Raw genomic sequence first — 19,628 nt, 5'->3', positions numbered from 1 at the left:
TGTGCTTTTTGTAAAATTGATAGATCATCCATTACCCCATGAAGTTCTTTTGAGGAACGAGGTAACATTATGACAATTACAGTACATAATTCTCGAAAAGGCAGCTATTATTGAGATAATAAAATCAAAGCTCAATCTGAATAATGTCCTAGGCATTACGATTTTGAGACAGGACTTATTCTGTTGCCCAGGCTGGAGTGCAGTGGTGCAATCTCTGCTCACTGCAACCTCCACCTCCCGGTTCAAGCAATTCTCATGCCTCAGCCTCCTGAGTAGCTGGGATTATAGGTGTGTGCCACCATGCACAGCTAATTTTTGTATTTTTAATAGAGATGGGGTTCCGCTATGTTGGCCAGGCTGGCTGGGCATGACTTTTCCAAAATAAAACAGAAGACATGATTCTGGATATTATAGAATTCTTCCTGAATCAAAGTAAACTAGGCCTCATAGAAGAGGGAAAGAGGTACAGAAAGGTTAGGTGACAGGATGCTGAAATTTTCTTAAACTCATGGAAGCTAATCCAGGTTCCCCTCTCTGTCCCATAAACAACTTTTCTGCCAAATATTAGATATAATGCTACAAACCACGCACAGTTAAGTATTGTCATTTATTTATCTTTAACAAAAGATAAAATACAAAACAGACACAACAATGTCAGCCTTTATGTTGAACCACCCCGTTTGGATAGGAAAATGAACATTTTTTTGCATTCTTGAAGTAAATAAAAATTAAATCTATTTGCATTGTTAATTTCATACCAATCTAAAGCTAGACACTATGTATATCCAAAGTACTTTACAATTTGACTCAGTTACTCTCACACCACCCTTTCTGAGATGCAGTATCCTATAGGTGGTTTTTGGTAGTTTAGAAAAGCCAGTGAGCTGTTAAAAGTTGATATACTGAAGTCGGAGGTTTTGTTAGGCTGTTTTCACTGATTCCACTCTGTCAGTATTATCTTCACAGTGTTCTGAGAAGAGGCTTCAGGATCATGGCAATCTATTACTAACATCCCTACAAGCTATCTTTGTAATTCTTTCAAGGAGCCAACTTCAGGTTTTGGTTTTTTGCAAATTTTACAAACAAAGTAACAGCTGCTGGCTATAAATATTAGGATATTCTACAATTTAAAAAATCTAATATTCATGATTGTTACATGAGGGCAATCACAATGAAAACAAACAGTATCGTAAACCATATCCTCTATGATAAAGGAAAGGATTTCTACATCTAAAGGCTTATGTCCAGAATGATAAAGACTAATACTGATCAGTCAATATTGACCCAATGATGAGAAAATAATTGTTTTCCATTCAAAGACTAACACATTTAGTCTACTCCAGAGGCCAAGGAGAGAGAATCGCTTGAGCCCAAGACTGCAGGGCGTTATGACTGCGTCTGTGAAAAGCCACTGCTCTCTAGCCTGGGCAACATAGCAAGATCTTGTCTCTTAAAGAAAACAAAACATAAAAATAAATGTAGTCACAGAGTTGCTAGTAATTATTTTAAAAAAACAAAGCCCTGTTTTTTTCTCAAAACCAAGGTATGCTAAGACTAAATATAGGGCCACAAAAATCGAAGCAATAAAGTTTGAAGCTTAATAAATGTAGAGAGAGACATTCTTAATAGGTAGAGAGCCAAGGCTTCTTTACACATGACTCACATAAAACTAGAAATAAAATCTTAATCCAATTTTAAATTGTGTTCCCAAAAGCATATTTCATGTGCCTCTTCTTTCTTTTTTGCTTCTTCAGTATGGAAAAGAGTGAACTTACTGTGAGGTACCTGAAATATTTATTAAAGTCAGGCAGCAAGAAGAATAAACAAGGATTTTTGTATCTACAATCATCAATAAGAAGCTGAAAAGAATGTATCAGCTGCATCTATCTTGGATGGTCATCTGACTAGTTACTACTGTCCAAGGAAAGAGGCCATGGGGTCATCTGGCCTCTGACGTTTCATTCTATATGCCTCCATTTCCTCTTCAGTAGGTTCCCGAGTTTCATATATGCTATTGTAAGGCCGCTTCCTCTCATCAATCTGCATGGTCTCCTTGACATGAAGAAGGCGGGCCTCCTCTGCATTCAGTGCCTATAGAGAGAGGCATAAAATGCGTATCACAGCTCTACATCAGATCTCTTTTCTTCAAAAGTGGCAGAGTACCAACGGACCCCACTGAATATGAACTGCTCTATCAGAAACGCAGATTGCCTGAAAGAGCTTTGGAGTCAGCCCTTCTACTGTTAAGCTACAACTAATCACTATTTGGCTTATATGATATTTTTACAGAGCACAAAACATTCTATAACATTTTAAATCAATGTTGAAGAAATTTTATTTAATAACAAAAATTAAATGAGGTTCACTTTACTGATACAAGCTCGCAAATGATGCTTCTGGTAAAGACTATAATTCTGACTTTTCTCAAGGACTTGCTGAAACTTACAAATTATAGAGCTAGAAGGCAATTCTTTCTGGTCAACATGGCAATAACTCTAAAATGCTTTATAACGCACATTTCTTCTGTCCATTAGTCATGATTACTAAATACTCCAAGAAGAAGGCAATACCTATACCCCACAATACCTCCATTAATATAACTTGAGCAAATCACTCAGACTCTAGGCTTGTTTCATCATTTTAATGCATTTGGAGACAGGACTAGATCATAGACCATTACAAATAAAGGCCTTTACAAATAATACTGGCCAGGAGCGGTGGCTCAAGCCTGCAATCCCAGCACTTTGGGAGGATGAGGTGGGCGGTTCACCTGAGCTCAGAAGTTTGAGACCACACTGGGCAACATGGTGAAATCCTGGCTCTATAAAACAATACAGAAATTAGCTGGGCATGGTGGCATGTGCCTGTAATCCCAGCTACTTGGGACATTGAGGTTGCCTGAGCCTACGAGACAGATGTTGCAGTGAGATGAGATCGTGCCATTGCACTCCAGCCTGGGCAACAGAGCAAGACCCTGTCTCAAAAAAATAAAAACAACCCCCAATACAAAGAATACTGTTACTTATCACTTTCACTATTTAGACTTCACAAATTACCTTTTTCAATTTTTCATGCTTCTTTTCTTCATCATCACTATCTGAACTGCTCTTTCGATGCTTCTTCTTTTTCTTTTTCTTCTTCTTCTTTTCCTCTTTCAGTTTTTCTTGATGCAGCTGGAAGGGAGGATTGAAATGCAGTGTTATTAATGTGAAAACAAAGCTCGGGTGCACTACTTGGGAGGCTGTGGCATGAGAATCACTTGAACCCAGGAGGCGGAGGCTGCAGTGGACCCAGATCGTGCACTGCACTTGAGCCTGGGCGACAGAATGAGATTGTTTCAAAAGAAACAAAACAAAACAAAACAAAACAAAAAAACTCAGGTGCAGGTTTTAAAGCCCTCCCTCCAGGACTTAAAAATTCAGGACAAATGATTATCAACTAACCTCCATGAGAGTTTGAGGTTTTTTCACAGATTCGTCCCCAGTTATATCATTTATAATACATTCCTCAGAGTTCTGTGGAAAAATACATGTAATTTGAGTTGAGTGTCATAGTTACTAATCATCTAAGAGAAAGTTAAAATTTGAAACACGAGACAGTATGTTTTAGTTTGACTTAGGAGCTTCGGTTGTTTTACACCTTTAAGAACCAAAGACAACTACTTACAACAATCTCCTTCCCAGCTTCTCCAGTACAATAGGAATACTTGAAAAAAGAGTGACAGCATTTGTATCCCCATCGGCCTTCTTTCCAGTACGATCCCCAGATATGCTGGAGAGAGAGAAATTACTTAAAAAGGAAGCTGAAATTAGAAACTTTTATATACTGTTAATAGGAGTATAAAATAATACAGCCCTTTAAAGGTAATTTGGGAGAAAAATTATGGGGATTCAAGGCTGGCTAACAGGGACAAGGTAGTCTGACCTGAAGTGTGAGAGGCAGGCACTGTAGTTACAAAGCTCTTAAATTCTATTCCCAAAAGCCTATAAAAAAATTTAGTGTATCTGACTTCTCTTGAAAAATGAAGGAGTGGGAAATTGTGGGCCTACATAACCACTTGGCAATAATCGACTGTTGCTGAACAGTGGATGCCCCGTTAGATAGGGCTTATGTTCTCCAGTCTGTACAATTTGCCTGGCTCACTTTGCTCATGTATGATCACTGGCCTGGCTAACTATAGGGAATTAGGTTTTTGATCCTCAACTAAGAGAGACAATTGTAGTTTGGTTACTTCAAGAGAACAGCAAAGGACAATACATGCTTTATGATGTTTATGATGCAATCAGAATATACTACATTACTTATTAAATATTCTTGTCAAAATATTTAACTTATATCCAATCAAGCCGTTAGACCTGAATTCCTATTTATGAAACATACAGGGATAGAGAAACAAGCTATATAACGCTACTAGGACAATACAGAATATGATATAGAATATGAGACAATTTACAAACTAACTGGCCTAATCTGTTAAAACAATACAGAATATGAGACAATTTACAAACTAACTGGCCTAATCTGTTAAATGGTCATCGTCATGAAAATGCAGAGATACATTCTAGAAAAGAGACATAATAACCAAATAATGATCAAAATAAATTTGAAATGAATTCTGACTAAAACAAAAAATAGGTGTTAAGGGCATTTTTCTGTATATTTTGGAAAATGTGATTAATGACTAGATATTAGGTAATATTATAGAATTAATGCTAATTTTCTAAAGTGCAATAATGTCAATGTGGTTATATAGAAGAAAGTCTTCATTTTAAGGAGATATGTGATACAGTTTTTATGGATAAAATGTCATGATATATATAATTTCCAAATGTTTCAGTCAAAAAAATGTATAAACTATATGTGTGTATATATGTGTATGTCACATATCTATGTAAAACAGTGTGCATATGCACACATACAACTAGACAAAGCATATAAGGCAATATGTTAAAAATTTCGGAATTTAGATGATGGGTATATAGATGAACATAGTATTCCTTCAAAATGTTTCTATTTTTGAAAAAATTCCCTGAAACAGAGTTAAATGTTTTTTTTTTCTTTTAAAGCATAGAGCATAGAAACGGTTAGCTAATAAAGTTGTAGTGGAAAAATGCAATACAGAGCAAAACTAACAAGGACACAAAATTGTTCCAGTTTAGCACATACTGTGTGATTGTGGATCTTCACATCCTCCTCATACTTAGAGCAGGCAACAGCCCGCTCCTGTCCTTTGATGACTGTCCCATGTCTTGAGTACTCCACATAGTCTTCAGTCTGGGCTAAAAGCAATTCAGCTGGAGGGGCATCCAAATGTTCTTGGCCACCATACTAAAAGGACATTGGACATTATTCAACACATTTTACAACCTGATTTGCATTTAAATTTCCAGGAAAAATTTTTTTTTTCCTTATTCTATTTATTCATTATTTCTCTTTTCTCTGATGTTAACCAAAAAAATGGTAAAAAGATCTGAAGGGACCTGGTTAGAACCCTGAAACTGTCCACTAAGCCAGTGTTAACACCTGGGGTATAGTGGTTCCATGCCTTCCCTAACATTTATTCTGAATTTTATATACAAATGAAAGACTTGTTTAATTTATATAAAAATGGGATTACATTAATCTGAACATGATGTATGAAAACATTTATTTCTAATCAGAAAGAAAGGGAACATTCTTTACTGGGTTTTGTTATAGAAAGCACAGTAGGAAAAAAAAAGCCACCATTTTTTTTCTAAGGCAAATAGAAGATGTCTCAGTTGCTATTCATCTGTTGAGTACAGTAAGTTACAAGATGGCCATAAATTCCTCTTATCCTTGTATGTATGCCCTTTCGCCACAGGGCTTTGCTTTTCTTCCCATCAAGAGACAAAGTCTTTCTCTATCCCTTGAATATAGGCTTGGCCGTATTACTAGGTTTCACCAATGGGAAGCTGGCAAATGTGATGCAAGCAAAAGCACTTATGTACCACAACACACTTTTTGCTGCCACTCTCTAGAACTCTGAGAATGCCATTTTAAAAAGCTGCCCTACTAGAGGATGAGACCACATGGGGTGGAGATGAGCTGTCCCAGAAGAGGTCCCCTTAGGACAATTAGCCTGTTAACTGCTAAACACAAGAGTGAGGCCATCTTAGTTCATCACCTAACCTCAGCTGAGCAAGCCCAGACCAGGAGACTCGGCCAACTGTGAGCAATAATAAACGTTTATTTTAAGCTACTAAGATATGAGGTAGTTTGTTTTGCTGTAAAAGCTCATCCAAAATTGTATAGCATCTGACTAAGACAAAGGAAGAAAAGGACTATTCTTCATGGATTAAGAGGGGCTCTCTTTGCATTGTTTTCCAAATGTAAAACGAATGCTTATTAACTAGTAACTTCTCTTTAACAGAAGTTCTTCTTTAGCATTTTGGTCAAAATTACCTTTTCCAGGATGCTTTCTTTCTGCTGTTCTTTGAAATCTTCTTTTTTGACTTTGAAGGACTTATACAACAGCTCTAGCTTTGTAGGATCTGCCTGCAGATGTACTTCAGATCCCTTGTCATAGGCTTCCCACGCAAACACTGGAGTAATTCAAAACATCTTAATGAGTTGGCAGCTACATTATTGTATGCTTCTTGAAAACAAGCTTAAAAAAAAAATCCCAAACTTCTTATGAGCTGATATAAAATGCCTTGACATAGAGGAAACACTTACACTGTGTCTGAGCCATTGAAATGGTATCTCCTGTGTACCTAACAAAATTATCTCCAGCATAACTCACTCTGCAAATACAAATAAAGAAAATGTTTCAGACATTGATTTAAGGAAAATTAATTCGTAAAACTGAATCTGAATTAAAATGAACACCATCTATAGTCAGGTCAGAAAACAATTAACTTTCCCTCATCTTGAAATCTGTACATTTAACTTGATACTTACTCATCTGGATTCTTTCCTGCATTGGCATAAGGATTCTCTCTCATTGCTCTAGTTTTTGGATCATAGTAGGCAGAATTTGGATCTAAATTCCTCAAATACTAGAAGAAAAAAATATTTAAAGAATAAATTAATGTTTACTCACAGCAAAAAGATTTCAGCAGACTAGTTGGAGGAGTTGAACATGATCAATTAAATAAATGTGTGTATACAATTCTGGGGTACAGGTGAAGAGAAAAAACAGAATGAAACCTTATCTTAGAATGACTCTATTATCCATATGCTACCCAGAGTTGATAAAATTTAGACTGGAAAGACAAATATTTTTCAAATACGTATGTTAAGTTGATAAGACTTACTTTTGCAATATCTTCTCGAATCCTGAGATTCCGGACAGTAATTCGTCTCTTGGAGTCAAAATTCTGTCCAGGCATGTCAATATCATCTGCATATTTATCTTCATCCTCATCTTCACTATTATGATCTTTTTCCTAAAAGGGGGAGGGGAAGGAAAAAAGAGTAAGAAGAAAAGAAAGCAGCATGTAATTCTTGTTTTTTTTTTTCCCTTTAACCAAACCCTTATTTACTTGTGTTCTTTAAAAACTATTATTAGTGTTATTATTGTAATTCTTGTTTTTTTTTTTCCCTTTAACCAAACCCTTATTTACTTGTGTTCTTTAAAAACTATTATTAGTGTTATTATTAGCCATCAGAAATTTAAAAATTTCACATATACTCAGAGGCAGCAAATATGTATTACCGTCTGAGAATTTGGTTCCTCTTCTCCCCACTGGTGCTTTGGAGAATTCTGTATCACGAAAAGAAGAAAAGTAATTCATAATTTCATTCCACTTAATCCAATTAACACTTAAAATAGCTAAGATAATAAAACTTAATTCTAACTGAACAAACTCACATTTTCAGTTGTAATGAGCACGCAAATTCTGAATATAGGAGTGCCATTGTGAATTTTATTAGACTGTCTATAAAGCCAGCAAATTTCAAGAGAATTTTAATTAAGATTATAACTACAGAATGGTAACAGGAAGATTAAGATGACCAAAGTACGCAATAAATATTAATTTCTAAATGTGTTAGTCTTCAGACATACTGTTTTCATTAAACGTTACTAGTTTCCCAGTAAGTCCAAAAAGAATATGTTACTAGGTTCATGTCTTCACAGCCGAAGTGAAGTTTGGACAATGAAAAAAACCTACAAGTGACACAATATTGTAATTTAAGGAGAGGCCAAACTCCTTGTCACAAGGATACACTTTTCTTCACTAGCAATTGGTCAGAATACTTTCTAACGCCACAGAATGTCTATAGTAACGTGGTCAGTATTTCATCATGTCCCTTCATAAAGGCTTCAAAGATTAAAAATACTTAAAAAGAAAAAAAGAATACATTATAGCATTAGTGAGGAGATACAGAAACACGTGTAGGTATATATAGTCTATAGATGTAAGCATAAATCTGTGTAGTTTTTCTGAATGATGGCTAAGTGATCATAAAAATTTTAGAAATATAAACTCATGAAATACACTTCTAGGTTATCCTAGTATCATGTCAATTATATAAAGATATATAAGAATGTGATGTGCAGTATTGTATATGTGCAATGGTTTTTCAAAACATTGCGAAAAAATCAAATTAATAATAGATCACTGGTTATATAATTTACTGCATTCCATGGAACACTGAACGGCCATTAAAAGTGATTCTATCCAAGGGGCAGAAAAGTATGTATCATTTCCTAACTTTTTTGATTAAAAAAAGGGAGGGGAGAGAAAGGTAGGATAAGAGTATATATTTGTATTTGTATTTATTCAAGAAACTCTGAAAAGAGCCACACACATACACAAAAGAGTTGGGGCGAGGGGAAGTTTAGTGTTAGGGTGGACAGAAACAGGGGTGGAGAGACTTCACTGTGCATTTTCTTAAATTGTTTTAATTTTTGAGCCATGTGAATTTATACAAAAATAAATGATGCTATAGGTCTATAAATACAGACAGAAAACACGTTCTCACTGTACTCTATGTTGTTAAATGAAAAAAGAAGGTAATAAATGAATATATAAAGATGGATTCATGTAAGAAACATTTTGTATTCTAGCACACATAAACAGGTATTCGTGGACAAGAGAGACCTGGAAAGGCCTACTTCAAAATGTTCATAGTTAACACAGGGGTTATTTTCTTTTTATAATATAATGTTCTAATTTTTTTTCACTTAATATTAAGTGTTACTTTCAAAATCAGAAATATAAATATTTCGTGAAAAATAATTTTTTTGAGTTCCCACTATTTGCTAGTTCAACAAAGGATATTTACATACATTTCTATAGTGACAGCTAAATACAAATCTACTATATGTGGTTCATCTTAATATCCAAGCATCCAAGTGGGCAAAAATCATTAGCCCCTTACATACCTTAAGTATCCTTACTGGGGAAATAAATTACACCAAGTTTACAACAAACAACAGAGAATATATTAGAACAAAAGAAACAGGCCCTTTTTCTTTTCCCAAAGTTAGTAATACATAAAAATAATCACAACAATAATAGCTACTAATTACCCAGTGTTTACTATGTGATATGTATATAAACTTCCTGGGGGTAGGTGTTGTTATTTCTATTTCAGACATACTAAACTGCAGCTCAGAGAGACAAATTCACTTTTCCAAGAGCATGTATCTCTCATGGAACAGAGACAGATTTTGTTTTCATTTCATTTTATTTATTTATTTATTTATTTATTAATTATTTTATTTTATTTTATTTTTTGAGATGGAGTCTCGCTCTGTTGTCCAAGCTACAGTGCAGTGGTGTGAACTTGGCTCACTGCAACTTCTGCCTCCCGGGTTCAAGCGATTCTCCCGAGCAGCTGGGACTACAGGTGCTCGCCATCACACCCAGCTAATTTTTGTATTTTTAGTAGAGATGGGGTTTCACTATGTTAGCCAGGCTAGTCCCAAACTCCGATCCACCCGCCTCGGCCTCCCAAAGTGCTGGAATTACAGGTGTCAGCCATCGCACCTGGCCAGAAATGGATTTTAAACACCTATCTGGTAACTTAACGCTGTTAACTTGCCTGATAGGTTACCTTAGTAACTGCTCACTTAGTAATTATTTCAAGTTCTGTTTGCTTTGTTACTTATACATGGTTTAGAGTCCCTTTTAGAAATTTAAACTAAAAAACTATAAATGTTTACTATTTATTTGTGCCTAGATTTGTTAAAAAGAAACTTGACAACTCTAATATGCATAATATATTTACTCTATGAAGTTGACAAGGATTTTAAAAAAAGAAAAAAAAAACTGACTGCAACAGACCTTTCATTCATACAAAAAATGTTTTGCCCAGTTATGTAACTAATACATATTCATTGTGGAAAATGCAGAAAATACTAAAGAAAAAGGATAGAAAGAAAAATTCATAAATTCTACATTAAATAAAAACTAGTGTTCTGGTCTTTCTTTCAGTGTGATAATATTATACTATCTTTTCATGTATCATTCAAATACAAGTGTTAACCAGTGTTGTTAACGAAGTCTTGAGAAATGCCATTTTTAAGAACTAAGCAGCTATTATACCATGCAGATGCACTTAACCAACTCCCTATTCCTGGACATTTAAGCTATTCCAATTTCTTTACTATTGTGAAAAATGCTGTACCATCTTTATGCATAATGATTTTTCCGAACTCTAGAAAATTCTTTAGGATGGATAGATCTAATAATTTAACTTGAAAAAGTAAGTGTACGTCTGTGTGTGTGTCTAAATATAAATAGTGGCAGTACTGTTCCCAAATTGACTGCATCAATTTATATTACTATAAACTGTATACAAAGTATCAGTTTTATTTTCCCCCGAATAGCATTTCTCTCTTCCTAACTGAAGAGCTATAAAATGAATTGTTTCAATTTTCATTTCTTTGTTTAAAAGAAATGAAACTCTTTTTTTGATCATTTTCATTACTTACAGCCTGTTCCACTAATTTTCCTGAGGCTAATTCCTCTTGGAGTTTCTGGGCTTTCAATGTTCGTTTTGCCTTTAAAAGAAAAAAAAAAAGAAAGAAAAAGGAACATTTAAATTTTACTTACAACATTCAATTCGCCACCTACATTTTTATATATTTAAAATGAATAACTTTAAATTCATTCATTTCAGAAAAGGTCACTGAACACACCTATCTCTTTGGGATTCCTGGTAGCCCTAGACTTATTACTCTATAAAGAGCAGGAGTTACACAATGTTTGAACCAGGCAATAATGTAAACTGAGACAAACGGCATCAGTAGTAAATTGCAGGGAGCAAGCTCTGACAAGAAAAAGCAGTTGCCACATAATTCTAGATGACTGACTCTTACCAGGCAGGCGTGGGGTTACCATATATTACAATGTTCAAGAAAAGATGAAATCCAGATTTTTATATGAAATCTTACAATTTTAAAATGATACCTCTAATAAAAAAAAAAAAAAAAGGCAGTGCGACTATGACTTCAAAGGACTAAAGGTAAAGAGGTCAAATCGTAACAGTGAAAACTGAAGTTGGGTTAAAATAAAATAAAATTTTCTGAAACAAATTATCCATTCCCTTTCTACTACTCCCAAATGCTATGTGAGGCACCATAAAATAGGTTCATGGGCAAGCTATAGCTTGGGGCCATACATTTCTAACCTCACAAAACCAAAAGCTTTGGACGCGAATCTGTTCTCATGCTTCCAGTATCTTTTGCTACCTAAGACAGGGAGTAAAGGACAATATGAGAATCAAGAAGAAACTGCTGGCAAATATGGCTAGCACATTATTTCCTCTATTCAATATTACAATTATAAAGGTAGCCCATACAGTAGTACTATTATAAAAATGCTACCACTTTTAAAGTGCTTCAAGATTTGAAAAGTAGAGCTGCTAGAGATACAGCAATAGGACGATTCTTTAAAAACCCCAGGAAAGCAGGGAATTTTGCTCACCAGATCAACTTTGGCATACTCTTCAACAATTTTCATGTGTTCTTCTGGATTGTAGCCATTCCATCGATCCCTCTTCCCATCATAGTCAAACATCAGTTGAGGCTGGACATGTTCATCTGGAGCTATATTAGTACCTGTAAATTTGGCTCCAACTCGCCTAGGTCTCTAAAAACAGAGTAAGATTTAATCTTTTCCTAAGTGCTTATGACCCAAAGGAAGACTTCATACAACTTTTACAGAGAGGGCACTTCATGAGCTATTCAATTATCAGTTAGTCTTACAGCAATTCCACTCAAACTAATTTTTATTTAACTTGTACCCAAACATAGGTGATTTCAGAAAAAGAGAAGCAAGCTCTCTGACAACGAAAAGACTGACAGTGGTTTTCAAAATTCTCAAAGGTGAACTTACCTCAAAGCAGTCTTTCTTTTTGTGTGTCATGGCCCCACAATTTTCACATGCTCCTTTGCGGTACTTAGTAATTATGGAATTCTATAAATATAAAAAAAAAAACAAAGAAAATGTCTTAACTACATAAGTTAGAAATAACTTTGGCTCTCATTACGATTTTGTCTAGTGAAATGATTTCTTTGTTAAAAGGAAAACAAGTTAGTCTCCACACATTTACAAATGTGAAAGTTTAAGGACTTCAGGAGTATAAAATTTATATAAGAAATACAAAGGTAAAATAGTAAGGCACTGTGAATTCCAATACCAGATAAAGGGTTTTATTATGTTTCTGCTTTAAATAGTATTGCATTGAAAGTTCTTCCGTTAAGTTCTTAAACTCTCCATATCCATGAAGAGGTACACAGGTAGTCTACATACCTCTTTTACACCCCTCTTGTACCATTCTCCAGATGAGCTGAACTGCTTTTGTTTCTCTGGTTGTGGTCTCTGGTGTTTTAAAGTAGGTCTTTTTGAAGGATCAATATACCATGGCACTGAAGAAATATACTGAGGAATATGGGGGTTGATGTCTCTGTAATAAAAGTTAAAAAAAAATTTTAAGAATAAAGTTGGAAAATAATCAGTATTACAATTACAAAGGTAGCTTACACAAAATCTAAGAATAGAAATATTGCAGTGGTAGGGGGAAGAGAATATGGTTGCTATCGCTATGCTATAATAAAGAATAATTAAAAATAAAGAAGTAATTTATTTTAGAGTGAAAATATTTCCAACTAAGAAACTAAGAACAGTGATATAACTGAAGGGAGAGAAGGAAGGAAGGAAAATAGAGATGTGTGTTAGTAATCTAAATCTATCACAAGAAGTTTTGGTTCAAATAATGTCTATAGTCAATCAATTAAAATAATTGTGTAGATATTATTATCTAGAGATGTGAAGGTAACAACCAGAAAAACTCAAAATAGAAAGATTTAACAGCAGTCACTCCTGTATAGCAGGCTGGAGTGGGAAGGGTGAAAAAACACTGTTGCTATCCATTATAAGCCCTTCAACATAATTTCATTATTAAACCATATGCATATGAGTTTGATAAAATAAATAATAAAAAAAGACATAAATAATGAAGATAGGTTCCTCTCAAATAAAAGGATGAAAAATTAATAAACTAAGTAGCCAAGAATTTGAATTTTGAATGAATGGATCATACAAAAATTAAGTACTTACTTTCCTTCTTCATCAACTTCTGCAGGAGCATTGCCCAATTTTCGCTGTTCTTCTAGCTCCTTCTTCTTTCTCCAGTCCTCTCTGGTCATCTTCTTTGGTTCCTCCAAACTCATTTCTTTTGACCCCGATAGGGGTGCAGCATTAACTGCATCTACAACCGTGGCTGACATGGTTATCTGGCCTCCTCTAAGAAAAGAAGTCAAATTTACAGTAAAAAGTAGGCCTTCATTAGTTCACTCAAACTACCAAAAAGACATCCTAATAATATATACTGTTTCATATGTTTTTTCCCCCCATAGTATGTGTAAGGAAGGGTCTCTTTCCCCTCCTCAAGGTCTCTATATACTGTTAGCACTGTTTCTCCCTCAACTCCAATTTACAAATGGAGAGAGACACACATGTGTATTTAAAACTTCACAGGACTCTTTTTCTCATACATATCCTGAATCCCTCTTTCTGTGTATGTGTCTGAAACTTTTCTAACATAGTAACTCTTAATGAAAGAGGGTCCTATCTCTGTACCCCTTTAAGAATGAACATCTCAAGAGTTATCTATAATCACTGCCTCCACTTCCTCACCTTCTACTTTCATCCTTACTCACTCTAACTTAGCCCTCCACTCCCTATCATTCTAAAGAAAAGAGTTACATTAAGTCATCAAGGACCATTGTGCTAAATCCAATGGACATTTTTCAGCTCTGTTCATTCCCCTTTTTTTTTTTTTGAGACAGAGTCTCGCTCTGTCGCCCAGGCTGGAGTGCAGTGGCCGGATCTCAGCTCACTGCAAGCTCCGCCTCCTGGGTTTACGCCATTCTCCTGCCTCAGCCTCCCGAGTAGCTGGGACTACAGGCGCCCGCCACCTCGCCCGGCTAGTTTTTTGTATTTTTAGTAGAGACGGGGTTTCACCATGTTAGCCAGGATGGTCTCGATCTCCTGACCTCATGATCCGCCCGTCTCGGCCTCCCAAAGTGCTGGGATTACAGGCTTGAGCCACCGCGCCCGGCCCATTCCCTTTTTATATATTATTTATTGACTTGCCTGACACTACATTCTCTTGGTTTTTCTTTTTTTTTTTTTGGAAACGGTGTCTCGCTCTGTCACCCAGGCTGGAGTATAGTGGCACGATCTCGGCTCACTGCAACCTCTGCCTCCCCGGTTCAAGCGATTCTCCTGCCTCAGGCTCCTGCGTAGCTTGATTACGGGTGCCTGCCACCATGCCTGGCTAATTTTTTTTGCATTTTTTGTAGTGACGGGATTTTACTACATTGGCCAGGCTGCTCTCAAACTCCTGACCTCAGGCAATCCGCCCACCTCGGCCTCCCAAAGTGCCGGGATTACAGGCGTGAGTCACCGTGCCCGGCTCTCTTGGTTTTTCTTGTACCTCTCTTGTCATCAAATTTTGCCCAGTTATTTAATGTTGGATTCCTCAAGGCTCAGCCAGCACCTTTTAAACCAGTCTAAACTCCCACTAATGGATAAGCTCATTTACTTCCAAGGCTTCCATGGTCACAATATAACACTGCTGGCTCTCCAACTTGTTTCTCTATAAAATAAAAAATAATAAAGGAACAATTTATTTTTCTACTCAAGACTTTTCATCTGAGCTTCAGATACATATATCCAATTGCTTACTTGACATCTCCACTTAGAGATCAGAGGCATTTAAACTCAATACGTCTTAATTCAATCTCATGATCTTCCCTCTGAAATCTAATCCCCTACTGTTTCCTATCTTTTTTTTTTTGAGATGGAGTCTTGCTCTGTTGCTGAGGCAGGAGTGCAGTGGCGTGATCCTGGCTCACTGCAATCTCCGCTTCCTGGGTTCAAGCGATTCTCCTGCCTCAGCCTCCCAAGTAGCTGGGATTACAGGCACGCCCACCACTACGCCTGGCTAATTTTTTGTATTTTTTTTTTTTTTTTTTTTAGTAGAGACGGGGTTCCACCCTGTTAGCCAGGATGGTCTCGATCTCCTGACCTTGTGATCCACCCGCCTTGTTCTTCCAAAGTGCTGGGATAACAGGCGTGAGCCACCACGCCTGGCCCCATTGTTCCCTATCTTAATGAAAGACAACACCATCTGTCCCTTTACATTAAGTGCTTCAGCTTATCCCTACATCTATGTCATCACTAAGACCCGTTATTTTCACCTTTTGAATATCATTCAAATGCATCTACTTCTTTCCATTCTTACTGCTACCACCCTAGTGTAAGTTATTACTTTTTCCTATTTACTGGTCTCCTCTGATTCCCTCCAATCAATTCTCCACATCACAGCGTTAATTTTTCAAAACACAAATCTGATCATATCATGTCTGACATGGTTTGGCTCTGTGTCCCCAGCCAAATCTCATCTTGAATTGTACTCCTGTAATTCCCAAGTGTTGTGGGAGGGACCCGGTGAGAGATAACTGAATCAAGGTGGCAGTTTCTCCCATATTGTTCTGGTAGTGAATAAGTTTCATGAGATCTCATGGTTTGATAAAGGGAAACCCGTCTTGCTTGGCTGTCATTCTCTATTGTCGCCGCCATGTGAGAGGTGCCTTTCACTATGATTGTGAGGCCTCCCCAGCCACGTGGAACTGTAAGTCCAACAACCTTCTTTCTTTTGTAAATTGCCGGGTCTGGGGTATGTCTTCATTGGCAATGTAAAAGCGGACTAATACAATGTCCTACTGCCCAAGCTTAAAATCCTCCAATGCAGTACCGCCCAAAAATTCAATACAGCACCATCTAAGAGAAATACAATGCTAGTCCCATATGTAATTTTATGTTTTCTGGTAGTCACATTAAAAAAGTAAAAATAAACAGGTAAAATTACTTTTACAAGATTTGTATTGTATCCAACATATTATAATTGCACATTTGAATTAGAAAAAACAACTCTGTCTTTAAAAGTTGATATGGGTTTTACACTTATTTAAACTAGTCACATTTCCAGTCTCAATAACCACAAGTGGCTAATAACTAGCATAATGAATAGTGATAGCTGGGCGTGATGGTTCACACCTGTAATCCCAGCGCTTTGGGAGGCCGAGGCAGGCGGATCACCTGAGGTAAGGAGTTTGAGACCAGCCTGGCCAACCTGGCGAAACCTCGTCTCTACTAAAAATACAAAAATCTGCCGGGCGTGGTGGTGTGCACCTGTAATCCTAGCTACTGGGGAGGCTGAGACAGGAGAATCATCTGAACCTAGGAGGTGGAGGTTGCAGTGAGCTGGTGTTGCATCACTGCACTCCAGCCTGGGCGACAGAGCTAGACTATGTCTCAGAGAAAAGTGACGCTCCAAAGGATTTTATCATTCATACTCTAAAAACTGACATCTTTTTAACACACCTACATGGTCCACCATGGTCTGGCATCTGCTTACCTTCCAGCCTCACCATTACAACTATCCCTGCATCCTTCTCTACTAACTACATAGACCTTCTTGTAATTCCTCTAACACACTGTGCGTGCTCCCTGTAGACACTGGGCCTTTACACAAACCCCTTCCCAGTGGAAAGTGCTCAATGCCTGGGGGTCTAGGATGCTTCTCAAAGGTGTTCTCTTCTCCTGTGTCTGACCTACAGAAAACCTCCCCCATATATTTGTGTAACATATAAACTGATGGCCTAAATATACTGCAAAGAGAAGCAGAACAAAGGTAAATTTAATAATCTTCATTAAAACAGCTACCATTTCTTGAGCCTACCGTGTATCACCTCATCTAATCTTCACAATAAACCCAGTAGATAGGTCTGAAGAACCCCATTTTACAGGGAAGAAACAGGTTCTGAGAGGTAAGATCCTCAGCCAAGAACACATTGTAGTAAGAAACAAGGACTTCAAACACAAGTCTGACTCCAGAGTCAGTTCTCTAAAAACAGCATGTTATACTCTGTCCATAGAACTTTGGCTTCTGGGCCTGAAATATTAAAAACTAAAACTAAATGAAGTATTATAGTCACCAAGTTGTACTCGTTTCCGTCGCTGTGGAGGGGCCTATTTTCTTCAACTAAAAACAGTAATAGCTCCCACTTACTGAGGGCTTACCGTAAGACAGTGTTTAGTGCTTTACTTACATAGATGTTTTCATTTATATCCGCATGATACCCCACTGAAGTCAGATCATCTCGACTTAACAGGAAAAACTGAAGCTTAAGTAAATTTTTCTGGCGAGGAAATACAGTCTATCAATTTGGGTACTGGAAGCAGCTTTCCCCGCTCGCAGTCCGGGGATCGCTCAAGGTCTTCAAGGCCACCGCCACAAAGGTGACACTCTCATAGTTATCCCGACTGTTTCCCTGAAGACGCAGGTCTGGTCTGGCTGGGCACGAGTGCCATCAACGGGTCTCAGGACAGTGGCTTCCTTTTCGGTCCCCCGTCCTCGCTCCCTCCTCAATAACTGAGGGCTCATTACCCCCGTGAGGACATATCCAATAATTAGGAGCCTTCGACCCATTTTCTCAGGTTCCCCAATTCCCCTTCGCGTGAAAGTTCTAAAAATATTTTCTTACCCAGTCCCGCCGCAGGTGGTCCCAAGTCCATCCAAGAGACGCCAAGCCAATCTCGTAATGTTTACTTCCGGCTTCTCGCCTCATTCCGGCGTCCAGTGCGGTAACTTCCGGACGATCGGCACATGCGCACTAATTTCCTGGCGGGACTGGGGGCGGAGTGGAGGCCTTCGGTCCTCTTGAGCCGTGGGAATCGCGAGAACTCTAGCTGTGCGTATCGCGCTATGTACCCGGCTTGTGGAGAGATTCAAGTCCGGCGGGTTCTTTTTAGCTTCTATTTAGGAACTTTCTTTTGGAATCGGAGAATTTTAGGAGGTTTAAAAAAAAAAAAAAAAAAAAGCCAAAACAGACAAGAGCTTAAGCCTCACCAGGGGGCTGTGAAATGAATGGAGAATTTGGTGATGTATCAGCCAAAAAAAAAAAAAGCAGTTAAACTTGGCAGTAATTAGTAGCCAGGCTGTATTAACATGCTGGGGATCTGGTGAACACAGTGTCTTCCCTCAAATTTACATCAGAGTGCGAAAGACACCGAAACAACTATTCAGATAATTTAGCGGTTGTAAAAGTTGCTATGAAAGGAATACCAGGTGCTGTGAGAACGTAAGGCACGTTATCATTAGGAAAAAACACGACGATTTCCATTTTGGAGAAACATTAGTATCTATGCTATCCCATCCCTTCTTTAAAAGTATACATGTGAAATAAAATACTGGAAAATAAACTAATTTTCGTGGTAGAATTTCTTGTGATTTTTTTTTTCTTTGTGCTTTCTATTCTGGTTGTTCTCTCCCTGCCCCCCATAACATGTATCCTTTTTGAATGTAAAAGTTAAAATAGCTACCATTCCTGCCTCAATAAAATAGCCCAACATAATAGAATCTATTTTTTTTTTGTATTAAGAATTTGCAATACCTGGAGTTTAGGAGCATAAATATTAATTTTGCTTTTACAGGGCAGTAGATGAAGAAACAGAGACTAGCGTGAAAGTGAGTAGAGTCTATGAATCACTCAGGCTTTGTTTTTTTCCACTTAAAAACATTCCTGAAATTTGCTTAGGAGTGTTAAGGCCTAATTAGCCGAAACCACCAGGAGAGCACATCTCGAAGAGGAATCAGAAAGCCCAGGACAAGAGAGTTGAATCTTTTCTAAGACTTGAGGTCCCTCTGGAGGGTTCTGAGGAAGGTCTAGGAAAGCTGGGATTGGTTCTGGATGGGTTGCTGTTTGTAAAGCAGGATTAGGAGTAACTGATTAGGGACTAAGTGCTGTTAGGAGTGAGGGTGGTTTAGCAATTGAGTATTTCCAGTAATAGTAATAGCAAAGCTGGTCTGAGGGCATCATTAGTAAGAAAACAGTGGTTATTCAAAGAGAGGGTGGTTATGGTTTACAGCTGATGCATGACCTTGGGAGAAACAATGCTATCTGTTGGTGAAACAAAGAAGACATCCTAAGGAGATAAACCTTGCACCCCAAAACCTCTGTAGATAGAGAATCCCCACTCGGAAGCTATAGGTGTTGTAAAGATTTAGTCTCAAAAATTAACACTTTGAATGCTGATAATATAATATGATGATGTAAAATTTAGGAGATATAGGAGGAAATA

At 37.2% G+C, this 19,628-nt stretch overlaps 1 protein-coding gene across 2 annotated transcripts; it reads right to left on the bottom strand.

Annotated features, from left to right (window-relative positions):
- Positions 1 to 588: 588 nt before the first annotated feature.
- On the bottom strand, positions 589 to 18,412 carry SLU7 (SLU7 homolog, splicing factor). 2 transcript variants are annotated; one of them, XM_023218868.2, is made up of 16 exons: positions 17,597 to 17,610; positions 13,536 to 13,721; positions 12,729 to 12,882; positions 12,312 to 12,392; positions 11,901 to 12,065; positions 10,907 to 10,975; positions 7,679 to 7,726; positions 7,278 to 7,409; positions 6,922 to 7,019; positions 6,697 to 6,764; positions 6,424 to 6,563; positions 5,167 to 5,328; positions 3,667 to 3,771; positions 3,444 to 3,515; positions 3,057 to 3,173; positions 589 to 2,091 (listed from the first exon to the last, which is right to left on the bottom strand). In XM_023218868.2, the coding sequence occupies exons 1-16, from the start codon at positions 17,608 to 17,610 to the stop codon at positions 1,912 to 1,914; spliced, it is 1,791 nt and encodes a 596-aa protein (XP_023074636.1). In that variant the 3' UTR covers positions 589 to 1,911. The 2 variants fall into 2 exon arrangements, with proteins under 2 accessions (XP_023074636.1, XP_023074637.1); XM_023218869.3 differs by lacking the exon at positions 17,597 to 17,610 and adding an exon at positions 18,032 to 18,412 and having other exon boundaries at positions 1,776 to 2,091.
- Between the last annotated feature and the right edge of the window lie 1,216 nt (positions 18,413 to 19,628).

Source organism: Piliocolobus tephrosceles, chromosome 4, assembly GCF_002776525.5.
Source record: "Piliocolobus tephrosceles isolate RC106 chromosome 4, ASM277652v3, whole genome shotgun sequence".
NCBI classification, from domain to species: domain Eukaryota; kingdom Metazoa; phylum Chordata; class Mammalia; order Primates; family Cercopithecidae; genus Piliocolobus; species Piliocolobus tephrosceles.
Note: the sequence above shows the minus strand (reverse complement) of the source record. Positions and strands in the feature narration are given on the sequence as shown.

What these genes read in the sequence shown, in the direction of transcription:
- SLU7 (XM_023218868.2), bottom strand. An exon ending in ACAAGAGGGGTGTAAAAGAG is followed by an intron (nt 12,393 to 12,728) that starts GTATGTAGACTA and finishes TTATATTTATAG; the next exon opens with AATTCCATAATTACTAAGTA. An exon ending in GAAAATTAGTGGAACAGGCT is followed by an intron (nt 7,727 to 10,906) that starts GTAAGTAATGAA and finishes TTCGTGATACAG; the next exon opens with AATTCTCCAAAGCACCAGTG.